Source organism: Ctenopharyngodon idella, chromosome 7 (assembly GCF_019924925.1).
Source record: "Ctenopharyngodon idella isolate HZGC_01 chromosome 7, HZGC01, whole genome shotgun sequence".
In the NCBI taxonomy this organism is placed as follows: Eukaryota; Metazoa; Chordata; class Actinopteri; order Cypriniformes; family Xenocyprididae; genus Ctenopharyngodon; species Ctenopharyngodon idella.
In genome coordinates, this window is record NC_067226.1 from 7842673 (window position 1) to 7865333 (window position 22661).

At 38.0% G+C, this 22661-nt stretch overlaps 1 protein-coding gene across 1 annotated transcript in view; it reads left to right on the forward strand.

The window, feature by feature from the left end:
• The first annotated feature begins 3723 nt into the window (after window positions 1-3723).
• lgr4 (leucine-rich repeat containing G protein-coupled receptor 4) overlaps window positions 3724-22661 on the forward strand; it is a 59573-nt gene continuing 40635 nt past the window's right edge. Inside the window, exons 1-2 of the mRNA XM_051898924.1 lie at window positions 3724-4067; window positions 4267-4549. Coding sequence (XP_051754884.1) covers window positions 4356-4549 — 194 coding nt within the window. The 5' untranslated portion in view covers window positions 3724-4067; window positions 4267-4355. The remainder of the gene's footprint in view (window positions 4068-4266; window positions 4550-22661) is intronic.

Genomic DNA, 22661 nt, shown 5'->3' on the forward strand with positions numbered 1-22661 from the left:
ATTGTATGTTCAGAGCTATCTTATTATTTTTCTCTTTTTTTCTCGATTTTTACACACGAACACTTATGCTCTAGTTTTTGTTCTCTGGTTTGCTCCTAAAATGTAGTATTGTGATAGGCTACTGCTTTGTGGATGTGTTGTGAATGTATGTTATTTTCCTCATTTGTAATTTTCATTGGATATAAGTGTCTGCTAAATTAACTTAAATATAAATGTTGATTATATAATCATAAAAGTATGTGGGTATATAATTATAAAAGTATGTGGTTACAATTCCACATACTTCCTTAGGATTGTGTGCGGTATGGTCTTACTCTTTTTGGCAAAACTGTGATTTTTTTATAGCCCGATCTTTGGTAATTATTGGTGTTACCATCTTTCAACACCAGAGAACTACAGTATCTGTAGGGTTTCTTCCCACAACACAAAATTTGTTTTAAAGTCACCATGAATCAAAATGGACAATTCTTGTTTGTTTGTTTTTTTGGAAGTTTTTGCAGTATTTATTATAAATGTTTTATGTGCACATCATTACTGTTTTTTTGTTGTTGTTTGTTTTGTTTTGTTTTGTTTTTTATTCATATACCTTCATAATCTTTAATCAAAATAACTTCCCTTCCCTCTTGAAATGACATCTCTTCTCTGATGACGTTGGGCGAGGGCGGGACAACCTGTCATTCACACGAGATCACAGCAATAGCAAACCACAACAATCCAACCATCCAATCAATTCCCCATGGACCAAATGAGGTCCCGCCTTACATTTTTTCTTGTTCGAGAAGCCGTTTCACTCAGATATATACCACAGTAGGGAAGAAAAGACTATCACAACTTTAGTTTCATGCCAACTTTAATGTATTTTTTAATCATTTAAAAAGAAAATCTTCAAGCTCTGAAAAGTTTGACAAAAATAAAGGTCAAAAACTATCATTACATTTATCTCAAATTTTCTCATATGTGACCCTGGACCACAAAACCAGTCATAAGTTGCACATTTGTAGCAATAGCCAACATTACATTATATGGGTCAAAATTATTGATTTTTCTTTTATGCCAAAAATCATTAGGATATTAAGTAAAGATCATGTTCCATGAAGATATTTTGTAAATGTCCTACCGTAAATATATCAAAAATGTATTTTTGTGAGTGGATATGCATTGCTAAGGACTTCATTTGGACAACTTTAAAGGCGATTTTCTTAATGTTTTGATTTTTTTTCACCCTCAGATTCCAGATTTTCAAATAGTTTTATCTCGACCAAATATTGTATTCTAACAAACCATACATCAATGAAAAGCTTATTTATTCAGCTTTCAGAGAATGTATAAATCTCAATTTAAAAAGAAATTGACCCTTATGACTGGTTTTGTGGTCCAGGGTCACATATAACTTTGAACAAGGGATGTTTTATTCTCACCTACCTCTGTCTGTCATTATATCAGATTCTGTCTTTCTCTCCCCCCCCCACATTATCTGTGTTCTTCTTTATAAATAAGGTCTGATCAATTAATGTAGATATAACAATAGCTGAACTTATTGTATTTTGTGTCTATATCTCCCTCTCCCCATTTCACAGCTTTGATAACCCTGTTTTGATAGTCACTGTCTATTTGCCGTGGGATCTTGATATGTGCCATTCAAATGTGCTCTCACCCATGTCATTTCCTCTTTGGGCCATCTATCACAACAAGTTGCACAAGTGCCTTTTCACTGGTCACTTGCCACTGTTTCTAATGCAAATTGCATTTGCATGAAAACTCTTTGCCTTGTGGGCTCTTCCTGCCCTTGGGAACTGAGGCCGCTGCTGCTGCACATATCGACAATCAGATTGAACCGTTGCGTCAAAATGACAATATTACTGCCTCTATGAATTGATCTTGTGTAACCGCTAGGTCATCAATTACTCTATGTATGTCATATTTCCATACCCACACAATCAATTAAAGAAAGTGATGACAGATTATTAACACAGGAGCTGGAGGAGCTCCAGTTCTCTTCTGTTTCCTAAACATGCAAACTTGAGGGAGGCTGCTGACATACAGAGCATATGAATTCAACAGACCTTATAATTATTCACATACCCAAAGCAGACGTACCTCTATTAGTGACTAAATCAAGATGGACATCAAAACAATATACTAAAAACAAAACATTCATTTACCAGGGCACCGTCATTAGTTTGACAATGTTAACAGTATGGGAAGATTTAATTTAATCCCGAGAGGAGTGCCACTTCACTTGAGACCATTTTCTATTTACTTTTGGTCATTGCAAGGTTAAATGAAACTCCATGGAAAAATTTGTCCCTGTAGGCATCTGGGCATAACAGAAATTGTGATAAAACACTGCAAAATAACATAGTCAAATGCAATAGAATGATAATGGTGCGAGGCGCAGCATTTGGCAGATAAGATAAAGAGCTACAGTCTGGACAAATATCTCCCTATAAAAGCAAGCTTTAGTGATTTCAGATAAACCTGACGTCAGTGAGCTTGTATCGAGGAGGTAACATGGAAGAACTTACAAAGCACACGCACTCCGGCCAAAACATTAAACAATTTTTTTCTCTGTCTCTCTCCTTTTACCCTCTTAGTTTATGAGTCAGTGCCATGTAATCCCATGGGTGGTGCAGCAATGTGAGTAGCTGTGCAGACATTTATGAAAACTTTATTATGGCTTATAAAGCTGAGAAAAACAGGAGCATTGGCAGACTATGACAGTCTTTCTCTTATGTTATCACAGACAGTTTGTGCTAATATGCAGCAAGAATGGCTAGAGTGTATATTGTATTCTCTTGGCCTTTTCAAATATGAATTAAGTCTAAACTTTGGAGAGTCCAAAAGGAGAAATATTACTGTAAATATCTGCAAATAATGCTTTAAATATACAATACTTTGCAAAAGTATTCTCGTTTCACTAAATTAGAGATTCCACATCTATTCCCTGTGTCTTACACAAAAGACTTCTGGCAGAATTCTGGCTGCCTGTCTATGTTGTCTATGTATGGTTCTTTTTGAGAAATGGCTTTTTTAGAAACACATTCTGTAGAGGCCAGTTTTATGCAGAGCTCTCAGTAGAGTGCATCTTCTCTTTCTGTAGCTCAAGCAGTAGAACAGGGCACTAGCAAACGCCATGGTCATGGGTTCAATTCCCAGGCAAAGCAAGAACTGATGAAATGTGTATATTGATTGCAATGTAACTAGCTTTGGATAAAATCATCTGCCAAATGCATAAATGCAAATGTACTTTGTTCTCAGATGAACTGTGTATATGCTCGAGTAGAGGAATACTCTTTTTTTAAAACTGTGTCTCAGTGGTTTCTCTTTTCCTGATTAATGAATTTGGAAAGTATTTTATAGGTAAATAAAAGGCTTTTAATTGTTAAGGTGTTATCTAGAAAATGATAAGAGTTGCTTTATTGATTTACAGAGGACAACTGCAAGACTAATTATTTCCAGTCCACATTTTTGTAGTTTTACGTTTTATTTTCATATTTTAAAAATTATTATTATTGTTATTAGTAATATTATTAAACCTGTTTATTGTTAATGTAAATAAAGCTTTTGAATATTCATAAGTTGGCTGCCTTCGGCTTCATACTATACAACTGACGTCGAGAAATCATTAATATGTAGGTTTGTATTAACATATTCAGCACCTAACTGGCTGTCCTGCAGAGAGAAAGAGAGCGAGAGAGAGAGAAAGAGAAAGAGAAAAGAGAGAGAGAGCGAGAGCGCGAGAGAGCGAACGAACGTGAGGCTCTACTGAGAGCTGACCGTGTTTTCTACAGGAAACAAATCAGAGAGAGAGAGAGAGAGTGTGTTGTGTGTGAGTGAGTGAGTGAGTGAAAATGCTGTTGTAACCGCTGTGTTTCGTCGCGGTTTTGTGAGTGTTTTCCTGGAAGCGGACGCTTAGCGAATCACGCCAATCTGGAGACCCGTTTGTTTAGACCCGGGAATCTAAACTAAAGGTGTTTTTTTTGTGTGTTTTTGGAGGCGTGAGGCTCGAGACTCCGCGCAGAATGACCGTTGACTGGCCCGATCTGCTTATCGTTCGCGGGCATTAGGTAAGATTACTTATTTACACCGATCATGGCTAAAAGAAAAGCAGGTAGCATAACATTTCTTTTGGGCTCTCACAAACAATAAGACATGTTGTAGCTTAATTTTAGTCCGTTAACTCGCCCACATAATGTCTAAATCTGATTAAACCAAGCGAATTCAACCTAAAGACTTCCGAGAGCTTGATATTGTACTTGTTCTTAGGTTGAAGGAACTATCACTACCTCCGTTTGCTGGCGAAACAAACAACGCATTTGCCTTCGAGGGTCTTTTGGTTCAAAAGGAAGAGAATAATGGCATTGCTGGCAGTTCGAATGCTTGTGCTGGGCTTGTGGATAGGGGGGCAGTCAGCTACTGCAGGAGAGGGACAGTCCACTCCGGCCACATGCTCTCCGCTGTGCCGCTGCGATGAGGACGGAGGAGCGGACTGCTCTGGACGAGGACTGACCACCGTTCCCACCGGCCTCAGCGCTTTCACATATTACCTGTAAGTCACTACAATAACGTTTAACAATCAAGTGCATGCTGGGAACAAGTGTATACTGTATGTATAGCGCTAGACGTGCTTGGCCCCCCTATCTAAAAAGTCCATATTACACGTTATTGTATTTCATGCAGTTACGTAAATTAACCGTAACGTGTCTAAAACAAGTCTAAAATTGTTTTCAGACGTCAAGTGAGTAAGATCATTGATCATGTAGTATCAAACCATGATAACCTATCCTGTGACTCAGAAACACACCTGTACACACTCACTTTTATTCACAGCATAGTAGTAAGCAGTACCAAATATTCTAAGGGTGAAAAATCCAAATTAATTAGTTCTGATGGACAAGCCTGGCAGTAAGTATTATTATTATTATTACATTTAGCTAAATTTCTTTTGCCTAACGTAAATGTAAGTCTGGCAGTTGTTTTCAGATTGAAATTCATTGGAGAGATTTTTAGCTTTGTAGCTCAAAGTCCATCTTGGGCCACTTTTGGGTACTATGTGTGAGTGTAGCAAACTAAATGCCATATGACCCATGCGGGTAATATAGAGAGGGCTGCTCATCCATTATTGAATGCAGCCAGCTTTTAAAACCTTACCAGCCTGCTTTTAAACCCATGCAGCATAAAAAGGTAGATTTTGAGCCAGTTATTTATACATTGAGGTGAGTTGGGGTGCTTTTCTATGAATAGGACTTTCCACAAATGTCTTTCTTAGTACTGCTGATTTTATTGCAGGGCATAACAGACAGTGGTATTATATCTTTCTGATTTTTTTTTTAAGAGTTACATTTTATTCATATTTGAACTGTAAGTTGAGTCACTGATAATCTAGGAGCCCTCCCACATTAAAAGACACAAGCAATTAAAGTATAAGTAGCTATACTGTCAAACAGTAACATTTACCATTGCTGACTAAAGGCCCGTTCACACCAAGAACTATAACTATAGAGAGAACTATAACAACTATATTAGTGTCCACACCAACGCATGATAGCATTGTTTTTATTATAGCTTCATTTATGCTGTCTTTATTATGTCGCTTTGAATGCTCAAGCTCTTTAAAGGCTTTTGGATTCTGATTGGCTCTCAATGAATTTATTGTTCATCAGCTGGAAAAAAATTGTTCTGAAAGTGATTCCAGGAATATCATTCGAATGTGTTTAGCTGTGGTGTGGCTGTATTCTCATAGAATTAAAATGATTATTAAAACTTTATAGTTATCATTATAGTTATTGTCCTTGGTGTGAACGGGCTTAATTCTAGATGCTGATTCCTTTGGTCTGTATCGACGGAGAATATGCATCAACCGCGGCGTGCATAGTTTGATGTTTCACCGGTTGACCTTGAGAACTTTTTCTGTTTTTCTGTCTGTTAATACAAAAATACTGGTTTATTGCTGGGCTGAGCCAGAGCCCACTGTCTGTGGCACGTGCAAATCATGTCCCTCACCTCATTAGACTTCACCAGCATTTATTGTGCTTTCACTCTGTTTGTAATTAAGTCTGTTACATTTCTGTCAAATTGTTTAGAAGCACGTCTGGAGGCGAATGTTTATTCTGCAGCTCTCTTGAAGCCCATACATTTTGAAAACAGCTTGACCGGGCTCTCGAAATATCTCTGCCAAGCTGCAGCGTGTAACCCAACGCCAAGCTAAGTCCAGTCTGGAGAAGCGATAAAGCCAGAAATAAAGCCATAGAGTTAACGCTAGCTGCGGCAGTGGCCATCTTAGATATCAGTGAATTATATGCAGATGGGGGGGCTGCATGTGTAGGCATCAGCAGGATGCTAACTCCCCTGATTGGAAGTTTTTGTTTTTTTTAACCTGTGAAACATCTTGTTAGGCAGTCTTATTATAAACAACAGCATGTTTCGATGTTTCTTGACCAATATGAACCAATTCACCAGCCATTCAAATTGTATTGTTGAACTAGGGGGAATTCAGGTAGGCTAAATTGAGACACTTTTTGCAATTGAAATGACTAATTTTTATTTTTTTAATTTTTTTTTAAATTCAGACTGGAATGAATATTCTCCCTATCTATAAGTGCAAGTTATAGATTATTGCGAACAATTCATCCATGTACATGTTTCACTTTCAAAATTATATTAAAATGAATAATTATCTTTAAAAAACTGACGAATGCCAGACTTCTCCAAATATTTAGTCCACTTAAACACCATCCTTCCACAAACATGTGGAAGCTCACCTTTATTTTTGAGTGCAGCGACCACATTTCAACATCCATTTAGCAACCATTGGATAGATCCTAGTCTCTGTTCTATTTTTTTTTTCTTTTTCAACAATCCGTTTCATTTGGATGTAAGTCACAATACAGAAGAAAATATCTGTTGCTACTTCCACTTCATTATGATTTTAAAGATTGTAAGAATAATGTGTGACAGTATGTTAGTGTGAAAAGTGTCAATATTTAAACATTTTTTTTTTAGCATGGTCCAGTTTTTGATGGGATCAAAATCAATCTGCAAGTGATGATGAGCAGATGATGGGACATCTGTCAGTCAGTCTGTGTGGTAATAGTCATAAGCTGTGAAATGCGCTGCCACCGCTCCAGCCGCATTGCTGCATCCGGCTGTGTCGGCCTGCTGCACGCTTTACTGCATTTCTGGTATTTATTTATGTAATTGATAATAGTAGGGCAGTTCTCTCTGCCCGTACTCTGGGTTGCCTTCAGCTGTCGCCACACTGTCTCTCCCCGCAGAGAAGAACAGAACTGGAGAATTAGTTAGAGAAAGGACAATAGAGGGAGGGAGTTGAAGTTGGTAAACTGGTAAAGTGACAAAGAAAAATATGTTGGAGTATGTCAGGATTTGGAGGGTCCGAAAAAAAAAAAAAGGGAGGGAAACAAGTGTAAAAGTGTGAGAGAGAGTGGGCACAGTCTGGTTGATCATTATTCCCTAGTCTAGATAGCAGCCCTCAGTCTTGTGGGGTTAATATAGTTTGCTTACTTCAACAGGTTGTTGCGCAATACTCCAGGTTAATCATACTCTGTTTAGGCGGAGTATCGGAGCAGGGTGAGTGAGAGACTTAGCACAGGCTTAAGAAACAAATATACACTGTAGTATCGCTCCACATCAGGGAAACTTTGACCTTGACTGAGCTGTATAGACGGATGTAACTATATACTTAACTCCCAATGCCAAGTGGTTCATAGCATATTACAGTGCGCTTTGGCCTTGATAGTGTTTTAACAAGCACCTAGTAAAACATTTGTCTGTTTTGTTGTATTGATAAGTACTTTTTTTGCTGGGGGCTTTGTGGGGGGGATATGCTTAACTCATATAAGTATTTTAGATTTTTTTTCTTGTTATAATTTCAAATGTCTTGCATAGTTTTTTGTTAATTGTTTTACTTTTGTTATTCACTTTATCGGCATGAAGACAGCCTTGCTGTTCACGTGGCATTTTTTTTTTTTTTAATCACTTCTTCCTTACTTGTTCTTATCTAGTAAGTTTAACAAATGTCTTTTTTTTGTTACAATTCAATTGGACGTCCTTCATAGTCAAGTGCGTGACTCCTTTATTTTTGACCCATGCTACTTTTCAATCTACCTTGCCTCTTTTTTTTTTTTTTTTTTTGGTGTCCCCTCACTGGCTGAAAGAATTTCCCTTGTGTATATATGTGTGTGTGCGCGTTGGCTTAGTGCAGTGGGGATATCCCCCCTTAACCGTCTGTCCACACGCCATTAGCCCACTCTTGTCTCAGCCTCAGTAAAGCCCTTCAGCATTGAGGAGCTGGAATGTGCCTTTGTGTCCCATTAACAAAACAGAGACGCCATGTTCTTTTCCATCTTAAAGGCTGTGGGAAGGGTTGCACGTCTACAAGCTCAGTCAAATGGAACCGGCAGCACCGTTTTTCCACACCTTTCCCTGACTGAATGTATAGAGCGATTAGTGATCTTTTTTTCACATTCACGTCTGAAGACAATACCGTTTCTGTGCAGTCAGGGGGTACGTGGCAGAAAATGACTGGTTGGGTAATGCACTTTTAATGGTGTTTGAGAGTGAATTAGAGGATGGAAGTTTGTCATTGCTATTCTTTTGATTTAGATTTTTTGAACAGGCCACCAGAGAGGGGCACACACTTTTCTTGAGTCTGTCAGATAAAATTACTAGGGTGAAAACTGTGGATTAGCTGAACCTTTGAGTTTCAACGTTTCACCTGAAGATGGTTTGTACGCCTCAGTGCTGAACAAATGATTTACAGCTCTAACTGATGTTATGAGGTGAATTGGGATGGTTCAGGATAAAGGTTGTTTTATGTACATGAGCACAGGCAGCCTTCAGTCATACCTGCGTGCGCGCGCACACACACACAGACACAGGTCATGAGAAGAGCTCTGGAGGAGAAGAGGGCCCTCTGTGTTCAGCGTTCTGGCAAAGACTCTCTCAGCCGTTAAAGGTGAAGCCTCATGAATGTCTGTGACCGCATTTTTTCAAGAACAACTTTGAGTCCCAAACATTGAAGTTGAAAAAAAAAAATCTATTTTTTTTTTTGTTTTGTTTTTTATACAGAACTTTATTTTTTTAAGGGGCAATATGGAGAATTCAGAAACTTGTATTATTAGCGACACCAGTGGCTGTTAAGTGAGCTGTAGCCAGCAACTAACTGCTTGTGCTCGCACTCTACATGCGTAACGTAATGCCCCGATATTCCATACTCACAGCGAAGTTCTTTGCTAAGGGTTAAATTAAGTTAGAGTGATGTTTAGATGAATATATAAATAAGTGTTTCATCCTTTCCTCTCAGTAAGTAACAAAATAAAAAAAATGACAGCAGTGAGAAAGCAGCAGTTAAGAAAGTATGTTTGCACAAGCTCTGCAATTTACCAGCATCATGTCCACAGATAAAGTAATTAAAATTACACTATGATAGTTTGATTATAAAGTATATTTGAGACTATAGACTAGGGTTGGGTACCGTTCACATTTTAACCAGTATCGGTACCTGAAATTCGGTGCTGGTACCCAACGGTACCTTTTTTCGGTACTTTGCTCTACGTGTAATAAAAAAAACATTTATTTCAGTGAAAAAAATAAGCCCAAGCCTCACAATTTCAACATTTTTTAAAATTTATTTAGAAATTTTACACACTAGATGACAATAAACTGTTATGTGTGCGCTGTAGTATGCATGAGATCACATTACAGCGGAGAATTCAATTGTCACGAAAGATCGTTTCTCGTGCTGTTCTTCACCCCTGCTGTTCAGCGTTGTGTTTGGACACATGTGCCATGAGTGTATGTTTCCTCAGCACAGTAGCACAAAAGTGTTGTTTCATTTTCCCCATGATGTCAGAGCTGGAGTTTGACTAACAACACATATGGAAAATATGACTGTGACAACATTTAGTATGTAACAATATGTGGAGCGTGCATGAGAGCGGTTTCTGCGCAGAATGCCACGATGAGATTAACAACACTCGCAACATGGATCATAGATCATATACGGACTGGAGTAAGCGCATTTCAAGTTTTCATCGACATATTGCAAATTGCGTTGTCTCAGTCTGCATCTACAGGGCTCAACGCTAGGGATTTTTTTCTACTGGCCTGATTGGGCCAGTGGTTCAAATTTTTACTTGCCCTGCCAAAATTTTCACTGGCCCCACAATTAAAAAAAAAAAATAAAGTAAAAGAAAAGAAAATGGGCCTATAAATTAAGCTTAGTTATTGTTTTCATTGTTTTTGATACATGTAACCCTAATAAATAAGGTTATGACTCCAAAAGCTACTAGATTAACTCACATTTTAAATATTGTTAGACAAGAAAACAGTAAGTAATAAAATAGGAACAAATAATCAAATTATAAACAAATAAATACAACAGAATAAACATAAATGAAATAAACGGTGCTTTTTAGGTTTTTATGTAGGCTTAAACAGGAGATTTTCAGGTACAGAAATTGTAATCTAATGTATAACTATATAACTATAGATTAAACTTTATTAATCAGTCAAGAGCAGTTACAGATGCATAAATAATGTTTTGAAATGTTGAAAATATAAAACGTTAAATAGTTATTTGAAATTTATTTATAAAATGGAAAAAAAAAACAACCTTTAAATATGAAATTAAACCTGCCAGTAGGTGGCAGCAGGTCCCTGTTAATGAGCGAGTCATTGAGATTCAACCGATTCATTCAAACGGCTGATTCATTCAGGAAGTGTTTAGAGACGCAAAACAATTCTGTGGACTTTGTTTGGAACTATTTTTTGTATTTGCCCTGTGTGTTGTGTTTGAACAAGTTGCAGGGGTGATGTCACATGGTCTCTCTCTCTCTTTCTCTAACGTACCTCTTGTGCCCAGATGCGTTCTCAGGTACCAAAATTTGGCACAGATCGATTTAATGTCAATCGGTACTCGGTAGTACCGACGTAAATCGGTCGGTGCCCTTAAAAGTACCGAGTTTGGTACCCAACCCTACTATAGACTATATCTGACAGTGTGAGACTATAGTCTGAATTAATCCCTTTTCTTTGCATGACACATTGACATTACAGTACACAATAGCTCTTTTGGCAATGCATTGTATAAGCATTCATTTCAAGTGTCATAGAACGGAAGAGAGGCTCTCAGGAGTGCGCATAAACATCACATCCTTTTGATTTTCCCGGCAAAAACGACCAGAGTCTACAGCCTTTTATGGATGACCTAGGAAGTCAGGGAAGGTCTATTTTTTTTTTTTTTTTTACGTTTCGGTACAAGCTGTTCATACATTGGCAATTAAAAAGCAATTACTACATGAAAATTTTTACATATAGCCCCTTTCAATACAAACCCGATTTCAAAAAAGTTGGGACACTGTACAAATTGTGAATAAAAAAGGAATGCAATAATTTACAAATCTCATAAACTTATATTTTATTCACAATAGAATATAGATAACATATCAAATGTTGAAAGTGAGACATTTTGAAATGTCATGCCAAATATTGGCTCATTTTGGATTTCATGAAAGCTACACATTCCAAAAAAGTTGGGACAGGTAGCAATAAGAGGCCGGAAAAGTTAAATGTACATATAAGGAACAGCTGGAGGACCAATTTGCAACTTATTAGGTCAATTGGCAACATGATTGGGTATAAAAAGAGCCTCTCAGAGTGGCAGTGTCTCTCAGAAGTCAAAATGGGCAGAGGATCACCAATTCCCCCAATGCTGTGGCGAAAAATAGTGGAGCAATATCAGAAATTAGTTTCTCAAAGAAAAATTGCAAAGAGTTTGAAGTTATCATCATCTACAGTGCATAATATCATCCAAAGATTCAGAGAATCTGGAACAATCTCTGTGCGTAAGGGTCAAAGCCGGAAAACCATACTGGATGCCCGTGATCTTCGGGCCCTTAGACGGCACTGCATCACATACAGGAATGCTACTGTAATGGAAATCACAACATGGGCTCAGGAATACTTCCAGAAAACATTGTCGGTGAACACAATCCACCGTGCCATTCGCCGTTGCCGGCTAAAACTCTATAGGTCAAAAAAGAAGCCATATCTAAACATGATCCAGAAGCGCAGGCGTTTTCTCTGGGCCAAGGCTCATTTAAAATGGACTGTGGCAAAGTGGAAAACTGTTCTGTGGTCAGACGAATCAAAATTTGAAGTTCTTTTTGGAAAACTGGGACGCCATGTCATCCGGACTAAAGAGGACAAGGACAACCCAAGTTGTTATCAGCGCTCAGTTCAGAAGCCTGCATCTCTGATGGTATGGGGTTGCATGAGTGCGTGTGGCATGGGCAGCTTACACATCTGGAAAGGCACCATCAATGCTGAAAGGTATATCCAAGTTCTAGAACAACATATTCTCCCATCCAGACGTCGTCTCTTTCAGGGAAGACCTTGCATTTTCCAACATGACAAGGCCAGACCACATACTGCATCAATTAAAACATCATGGCTGCGTAGAAGAAGGATCCGGGTACTGAAATGGCCAGCCTGCAGTCCAGATCTTTCACCCCTAGAAAACATTTGGCGCATCATAAAGAGGAAGATGCTACAAAGAAGACCTAAGACAGTTGAACAACTAGAAGCCTGTATTAGACAAGAATGGGACAACATTCCTATTCCTAAACTTGAGCAACTTGTCTCCTCAGTCCCCAGACGTTTGCAGACTGTTATAAAAAGAAGAGGGGATGCCACACAGTGGTAAACATGGCCTTGTCCCAACTTTTTTGAGATGTGTTGATGCCATGAAATTTAAAATCAACTTATTTTTCCCTTAAAATGATAATTTTTTTTCTCAGTTTAAACATTTGATATGTCATCTATGTTGTATTCTGAATAAAATATTGAAATTTGAAACTTCCATATCATTGCATTTCTTTTTTATTCACAATTTGTACAGTGTCCCAACTTTTTTGGAATCGGGTTTGTAATACAGAACTATTTACGGTTGTCAAACATACTGAAATACTATGTTTCATGCACTACATGTTCATTGGCACCACAACACCGCTCTTGAATCTACAGCATGAAAAATGTAGTCTCATTATAGAATAAATTACTCTCATGAACAAGTTCTTTTTAGTGAATCAAAATCATACAGCTTACAGGAACCAAAACCGTTAAGAAGAATTTGATTCCCATCCCTAATGAAAATCACTTTGTCACTTTGTATGTTTCCCTTTTAGGTTCCTTGTTTACTTTCTCTCCCTCTTTGTACTTTTCTATTTTTGATGAGCATAAACGAACGCTCATGATGATTAGAGAGACACGTAAGAGCTTTTCTCTCACTCAGAAATGATGGTTGTGGGACAAAGAGAGAGACTGTTAGGCTGCCAGAACTTCTTAAAGCATTGCAAGTGTTTATACATGCAGCTTTCAGACCTTGAATCAAGCCTTATTGGCCATGCCCTTGTCCTGTGGACTTCGTCCCATGTGGAGAAAATATCCACCAAATGTCCGTTCTGCTGTGAAGGAACTGTGAGGACCGGATTAGTGGACTGACAAGTAGTCCCCAGTAGGAGTCCGACCGGAGATGAGCTCTAATCCAGGGTTTGCGTGTGTTGTGTTCTCTCGTGGTTAGGCTCCTTGAGAAGTGTCCAGCAGCTGAAGAAGTGCGGATGTCTTCTCTGTCCAGCTCTTCCAGTAAGGAGTGTTTAACATGGCACCTCTCCTTCTAGCTGAACGTTTGTACGTGTGTGGTCCTACACAGTGCCACTTGGCTGGCATTTCCTCTCTGCCCGTGTGTGCGACCCCTGGTGACCTCAAGTCGCAGGGTCCGTCATCACTCCACAGCCGCACGCTTCCTGACCTGAAGATGACCCCCCTGGGTCCCCCGCATCTGTCCACACGCTGCCCTGCCAACGGTTTGTGTGTGTTTATGAGTGTGAGAGAGACAGAAAAGCAGAATGTGTTGAATTTATTTAAACTGAGCTGATGATACATTATGTCTAGAGGCCAGTAAAATAAACAGTTATTACCAGTTCATCATTTTCTTCCTTATTTCAGAAACCTCTGCTGTCTCCTCGTCTGGTTGGCATGTCATATTTAAGCCAGTCATGCTTCATTTTGCATTGCTATTTTTAAGAGTTTGCAATATTTTGTGTGTGTGTGTGTGTGTGTGTGTGTGTGTGTGAGAGAGAGAGAGAGTGAGTCATATCAGGACTGAAAGTTTGACTGAAACATGAGGACTGAAACACGAGGTACGTTCTAGGGGTGAAACGGTTCTCGGTAAAAAAATCGAACCGTACCGTTCTGCACACTCGGTTCGGCACGCACTTGCACCGTGGTTCATCTCATATCCGACGGCACATACGCATCTATAATATGGTTTGTATAAAATAAATAAAACAGACAGACAGAGTTAGGCTAATGTATGTTTCTTTCTAATTTAAACATTCGAGTGCAAGGCGCGAAAGATTTGTGCACTTATCCGAAGCGTGCGCGTGTACGGCGTGCAAATATTGAGGTCTCTTTCAAGTCTTGTGCTTGAACGGACAAATTCACACAAAATTATGTCAACGTGCCCGTCTTGGGGAGTATCCTAGCAAGCATAGTCGGTTATGTCTTAAGTGAACTTAAACACTCGAGAAAGAATGCATGTGTTTAGTATCAGTGTACTGGTCCGTGCATTGTGTCTTAAAGAGACAGCAGCCCTTGCATTCCTGCTGTCTGAATGTGCTTTTAATGTTAATCAAACATGCAGTGTTGTTTTATTCAAATTCTATACCTGAAAACTGGATACATGAAAAACCTGAAAAGCTTTTATTTATTTTTATCTTTGCTTTACTGTATTTGTTTGTGCTGTTTAATTATTTGTTCTTATTTTCTTTATTTTAATTTGACAGTAGTCATTTTTTACCAGAACATAGCACATACCGAACTGTACCGAAACCGTGAGCCTAAAACCGTGATACAAACCGAACCGTGAGTAATCTGAACCGTTGCACCCTGAGTACATTCACAGTGACAACAATTTACAGTGACAAAACAACCATTATTTTGTATTAGATTTGAGGTGACAATGTAATGGCACACAACCACCGAAGGAGAGATGAGTTAGGAATGAGGAGCATATTACTGTAAAAAACTATGATCAATTACACACAGAAAAGATCTTCCTTCACGCAAAGACAAGGGTTTAATCGGACTGCATTCATGTGAGAAACTCTGGGCACAGTTGATTTACTGATTACCTTATAAAAATAAACTAGTACTACCGTTCAAAGTTTTGGGGTCAGTACAGTGTTTTTTTTCTTTCTCACCAAGGCTGCATTTATTTGATCAAAAAAAAAAAAAAAAAAAAAAAAAAAATTTAAAATGTAATTTCTTCCTGTGATAGCAAAGCTGATTTTTTTTTTTTACAAGCCATTCAGTGTTACATGATCTTCCTGAAATCTTTTTAATATTTCAAAATTATCAATGTTGAAAACAGTTGTGCTACATAATATTTTGTAACAAGATCGTAACACGGCTGGTCTATATGTTAATTACAGTATGTCAGGCAGGAAATCCTTTCATCGACCTAACTATGGATTATCACTTGAAACATGTAAGTAGTAGCCTAACGTTTGCCACTTTACATGGCCACTTGCTGTAATGTTAGCAATTATTGGCACATATTTAAGTGTTCGTGCAGAGTAACCTGGAGACGCCGGCGCGATCACTTGCATTTCCGTGAGAGAGAATGTCTGGCTTCACTTTGACAAGACAGATGAAAATACAGTTCAGTGCAAGCTGTGCAGCGCCAAGCTTTTATCTTGTGCTGAAAATATCCTTTAAATTATATTCATAATTAATTTGGCAATAATCATCAACATAGGCGCCGAGCCCCCGAGCACCCACGGAAAAACACAAGATATTCTCATTTCATTTCAACCAATAAAAATCGATTGAAGCCTTCAGACACGGCTTTCTTTTCATTTTTATAGTCCATTTGAGGCAGTTTCTATTTCGTTAGTGTCGAGAGCGCATTTGTAACGCACGCGAGAGCTCATGTAATTCACTAGCACGAATCTCTCTGCTCGGACGCGGATTTCTTTGACTCTTGCACTGGACGCGCTCAAACTTTGTCCTGTCACGAATCTCAACGTGCTTTTTCTCATGGAGAGAGGGCACCCACCGGCAGAAACATAAATCGGCGCCTATGATCATCAGTGATTTTCATACTGTAAAATAACATTTTGGTTGATCAGAAAGTGCAGATTGAATCCAAAATATTGCTGAAATATTAGAATTAATAAAAATTACAATAGTGACACTAATGTAGCCTAACAGAATGTGAATTTGTTGTGCTTTCGTTTTAAAGCGCAATAGGAGTTACACTTTCGGTCAAGGTCACGTCTGCATTCGCGAACTTTTTGCAGATGAAAGTTATAATAGCTAGCCTACGTCTGATTAATCTAATATAAGATGCGTTTGGATATCAACTAGAGGTCGACCGATATATCGGGCCGATATTTGTCTTTTTTTAATATATCGGCATCGGCCGATATCCGTGTTTAGTAGCGCCGATTTAAAGCCAGGCACGTCCGCGGGCAGCCCTGTGTTATTGCTGCGGTGGAATGTGCTGCTGCCGCATGTGATTTGAAACTTTTGGAAGATTCAACAACAGTACTGGGAGATAAAGGTAGCCTAAGGCTTAAATTCTGATATTTCAAAGTCCTATGGCCATATATTTACTATATATTACTAGTAAACTATGAAGTGTTGCTTCACTTAGTGAAAGAAACAACGGATAGCATAGAACCGTCGGGAACTGGCATAATGCTACAGCTGGTTGAAGGTTCGCTTACTTGTAGGTAACTTTAAGGTCTGTAGTCCCAAAACTACCAGCAGCTTGCTTGCTAACATATTAGCCATACATAACATATTAGTTATAAGTTCTGTTTTATTTTTCCTGTATCGGAGTCGGAGAATTTCACTCTGCTTGGGGTGGAGAAGGCGGCAGCTCTCACAAACACTGCAGCGTGATTGAGGGCTACGTTACTCCGACAAATATTGGCAATATTAAGAGGATTTGGCATTTCCAATTAATGTAAGCATGTTACATTCTTCTAGTCTATTATTATTACTATTAGGTAAGCTACTTTTATTATTAAATTAATATTATAATAAATTTGCCCCGCAATAATTTCACAGCGCATCACCGCATAACTGACGTGCTGTGAGGATAATAAAAGATTAGGCTATCAGCTCCTCTTTGAAAATGTTTTAAACATTTTTTAGGTCTATTATACAATGAATTAGACCTATAATTAAAATTATTAACAGTCTATAATATTTCCTAACACTGCAGTCATAAATGAAAATTAAGAGAAGCTTTAGGCTACTTCAAGCACCAACTTAAAAAACAAAAAAAAACAAGCTGTTTAACACAAAATACTATTCTTCTCATTTGTTTCACTATATGTACGGGCAACAAGAGAAAAAATGGAATAAATTAAGACAGTTATATACCGTTATCAGCATATTATGTTGAAATTCGTCTCTGAGAGAAAATGCTCCGTTAATGCAGCGTCAGGCAGCTCCGTCACTTTTACTTTCACTTTGAATACTGACCGAGGTTAAGCTTTTACCGGCATAACACTTCCGCAAAGTTTGCACGTTGTTTCTTGTGTGATATCCATTGGCTCCTCTTCTTGGTTGAACCCCCGCGGATTTGTGCTAAGCCACTGCGCAGAAGTGTATGACATTTGTTCGGAAGCATGGTTTGATGCAGACAATAGCCGGGTTTTCATCCAACTTTGCATTAATAAAAATTCAGCTCAAGAATATGCGCATCTGCGTATGTTTCCATCAACTGTGTAATGCGAAATGGACATCAGCCTAATAAAATGATGTGTTCCGACCAATGACACATATATATGTCGCACAGTTATTATCCTCATTAAACCTGTCTAACGTTGACCGTCAAGAATGTCAGAAATCACTAAGAGTTTAGCACTGTCCTTGCATACAAGGCTGTGCAACATGACAAAGTTTTGAATTGATTTTTATTTAAATGTATATTTAAGTTTACATTTATGTTCCAACAAACTTGAAAAATTCAGCTTGATAAATGCTCTAAAATTTTTTATGTAAATCAAGTCAGTGTTCAATAAATGATGTTAAGTTTAGAAATGTTGTGCATCCACTTATTATTAGTGTGACATTTTAGCATGCAAATGAAGGGGAAAACTTCAAGATATGTGCTGCCGATTTTTTAGGGCCGATATCGGCCATCGGCTGACCCTGACCTCTAAACATCGGCATCAGCATCGGTTATAGAAAAACCCATATCGGTCGATCTCTAATATCAACATTTATTAACATGCTGAATGCGCTGCATATCAGTGTTTAGTTTCATGCTCAATACAGTGCCCGATATCTGAGTTATTTGATTGCTTTTAGGCTAGATGTTTGTTTAAAAAAAATACTGATGTTATAATAATGCAGCAGTGCTTTTTTCGTCATATTTGTTCAATGGCATATGCTAATTTATAATTCGTATGGCTTCGAAAACGCGCAGGCAATTTATGGAATGGAATCACTTAATGATGAAAATAAAGCACAAACGGCGGGAGCTCTCTCTCTCTCTCTCTCTCTCTCTCTCTCTCTCTCTCTCTCGCTATAGCGTGTAACTTAAAGTTCACTGGCATTTACATCCTTTTATGCAGATAAAAGTTGTAATGTTGCGTCTATGTTATGTATCTAAGTTATCTGATTAATATCATAGGATGTGTCATAGAACGGGCTTCAGTTTATTGGCATAAAGTCACTCTTCACCTCAGGCAGCTATTCATTTAGATGCTTCTTAATGACATTGCTGCATCATAATCATAATCTAACAGTGTTCTAATCACGTGTTCATGTTTTTATAGACAGGTTTTCATGTCATATTTTTATTTTTAACATTCATTTTCATAAGTCTTCAGATATTTTCATTATCTCCATGACGGCCATGCCCCGCCCCCCGCACACGTCACACCTAGCTATGATCGAAATGAAAAATTGCCAAAAATGCTCATCCCTAATACAGATATGAGTCATACACCTTTCGAAACTGTAAAGGGTCTACTTTAATTTGTGTACTCTCAAAATAACAACAAAACTTTGTGCTTTTGTAAAATAAAATATACAGGGTGCGGTTTCTGCCGACTTGTTCTCTGTGAACTCAGCGTACACTTGACTCACAGACATGAGAAATATGTCTGTCTATATTGAAATGTCTACTTTTAAATAAACCAATTCTAATCGAAAAACAAATATTCTCTGATTATGTAATCTGTATGAAAGTTCATCAACTACATCTTTAAAGCTGACACTGACTCAGAAATCAGTAGTTTATAATAAATTATTAAAATGTTCACACAGTCTCTTTTTTTTTTTTTTTTTCCCGACACATTCATAATCATTACTTTTGCCTGAGCGCTGCGGCAAGCTTTATGCATGTGCTTGAGCACTTAATTTATTTATTTATTTTAAAGGCATTGCTAAGAATATTTCTGGTATATGTAACATTGCTAGCATTGTTCTACATTACAGAGAAATACTAAACTAATAGTTTAGTAATAGTTTAGTATTTCTCTGTAATGTAGAATAATGTTAGCAATGTTACATATAATATTCTCCCCCCCCAGTATATATTTAGGTAATAAAATTAATATCATAAATGCTGATTAGTCGACTTACCTAAATTAACGACTACTAGTCATCTAGAAAAATCTTTTGTTTGGGGGAGCCCAAAAAATGTCATTAGTCATTATCAACATTATGTAGTGTTCAGCAGATCAGTAGTTTATAAAAATTAAAATATATAAATCATACTTTCATGACATTCATAATTATTTGAATGTATTTGAACTAATGTTCTGTGGTGAAAGCATGTCTCATTAATATTTATCAAGTTATTTATTGTCGTTTTCAATCGCAAATGCTCACACTCCATTTAACGGCTTTCGCTGTGAGAGAAGGCAGGACAGAGTGTGGGGTTCTGAGATAGTGAAGAGGCCCCTCTCTAATTTATTAGAGTGTTGATTTCTAGTCAAAGCCAGTCTGATTCACTGTGTTTGGTCTAAACCAGCTGAGAGAGTCGTGAGGACAGCCGGACACTCCCTCCGACTCACTCCATTCACACGCTCAAGTTCATCTCTGTCCTCCAGAAACGGAGGGTTGTGAACGCTCAGAGAGATGGCCATGTGATTATTTAGAGATCGTTCATGGTCATTGGTGTTGTTGGGACGCAGGCAGGTTGCCTTGGCAGTTAATGGGTTTGTTTAATGTGAGCTTCCTGATGGAGCCTTGAAGAAGGCCATCTGCTGCGTTAGAAACGCCTGTCTCCCATCACATCTTCTTTTTCTAATGGACACCAGACAAATGACAGGATGAGGCTCTGAGATCAGTGGAAAGGAATGAAGGGGAAGGATGGAGAGAGAAACAGAGGGAGAGAGATGGGCTGAACGATAAACAGAGGGGGTATACTGAGTGAGATGAACTGGGAAAGCGCTGAGCCGCACGCACACACATTCTGTCTCTTAGTGTCACAACACACACAGACACGCAAATAGGTGCAGCCACAGACAGGTCTGTACACACACTCTTACTGGAAGGTGGGAAGCCTCTCTGGTCTCACTGGAATGTGAAATGGCTTCCCAGAAAACTGGTTTTATTTGGGTTTTGTCCCTATCAAGCTTCTGTCCAGCTCAGCTCACCTCTCCAGAGAGAAGGAGATGGAACACATGGACCAATTTGAGATGGAGTACTATGGAAAAGAACTTGCTGGCCATAAGACGTGTCCGTATCAGACCCTTATGGGAGGCAACTTACATTTAGGTGATTCTGTCAAAGACATCTGGATAGCACTCACTGCCAAACATTAGTAAGCATGTGGATGGGACTGCGGATGAAAATTAGCCTTTGGCTAAATCCGGTACATTGCATGAAATGGAAACATGTTTAAAAGTGTACATGGTCCCTTTTCAAATAAATAAAAGAAAAAGAAAAAAAAAGAATTTTGACCTTGATGATCTTGTATTGAAACAACTGTTATTTTAAACTGTCAAGGTATCGCCTGATAAATGTCAGATATTGGCTGATATCTTCATAACTTATCCTTCATGTTTCCTTCTCACTGCCATATTTGATAGCAATTGTAGCAGGCTGACTTGTAAATAAGCATTTTGATAGCACATGCAGTGAGTTCATGTAACTGAAATAATTAAGAATGATTAATGAAAGAATTGGAAAATTGCAGGATTTACAGTCTTGTGTTAACATAAGATCTAATCTGGTTAAAAATACTTTATTTAGATATTTACTTAACCACATTTTTAATGTATTTTTATTTTTTTTAGATAGAGGAGTTCCTAATTTAGTTTCGGACACCACATTAAAGAAATGTCACCCAAAAATTCTAGCATCATTTATCTCACCTCAATCTGAACCCAAATGTGTTTTCTTCTGGGGATGGACACAAAAAAGATGTTTATCATCACTGATTTATTGTTGATTATCACTGATTTATTGGTGTTTACAATAAATAAACGTGATTGAGAGCAGAGGGGGAGGTTTCTTTTTAAGTCAATAAGCTTGTTCTGCTGTATAACTTCAGAGGGCTTGGATCTATGATAATTAGTTTTATTTGTTTTTAAAGGGTTAGTTCACCCAAAAATGAAAATTATCCCATGATTTACTCACCCTCAAGCCATCCTAGGTGTATATGACTGTCTTCTTTCAGACGAACTCAAACTGAGATATATTTAAAAATATCCTTGCTCCTTCAAGCTTTATAATGGTTGTGAAAAAATATCATTGTTTAAAACTTTATTAACTGTGATAACTAGCTTTCGGTGGAAGGCTGTTTGCATCAATTTGTGGCGGAGGAGTATCCTCTGAACCGATGCACGACGTAATGACAAACGCGGAAGCGCAGAGGAAAGAGCAAAACAAAACACCGGTCACGAATTAGAAGTCTAAAACGATAATGTTTAAAGAGAAATGTCAGAGGATTTCTATTTAAGAGAAGAGGAGCTTGAGTTTGTTGCCCAGCCCTATTTGTTTGAACCGCGAGAGGCGTCTAAGCTTATGATACTCCTACATCCTGCATCATACATCGCTTTAGGGGTTACTCATTTGCCGCAAATCGACTTGCACCGGAACCAGAAGCTATTTATTTGAATTTATAGTTTTAAATGTGAATATTTTTCTTACAAAAACGCATTGCTTCGCTTCAGAAGGCCTTTATTAACCCCCTGGAGCCATATGGATTACTTTTATTATGGATGGGTGGGTTTTTTTTTTTTTTTTTTCTCTCTCAAAATGTGGCCCCCCCCCCCTTCACAACCATTATAAAGCTTGGAGGATAGGATATTTTTAAATATATCTCTGATTGTGTTCGTCTGAAAGAAGATAATCATATACACCTAGGATGGCTTGAGGGTGAGTAAATCATGGGATAATTTTCATTTTTGGGTGAATTATCACTTTACTTGTGCTTTTTGCCTGGACATTCTGCTAAACAACAAATTGTGTTCATCACAGTAAAGAAAATCAGCTGGGTTTGGATTGACGTGATTTTTTTAGTAAACTATCCCTTTAAGTGTTTTGCTAATTTCATTTGGAAAATTCAGTGGATTCAAGCACATTTTTGTCATCATATTTTACAT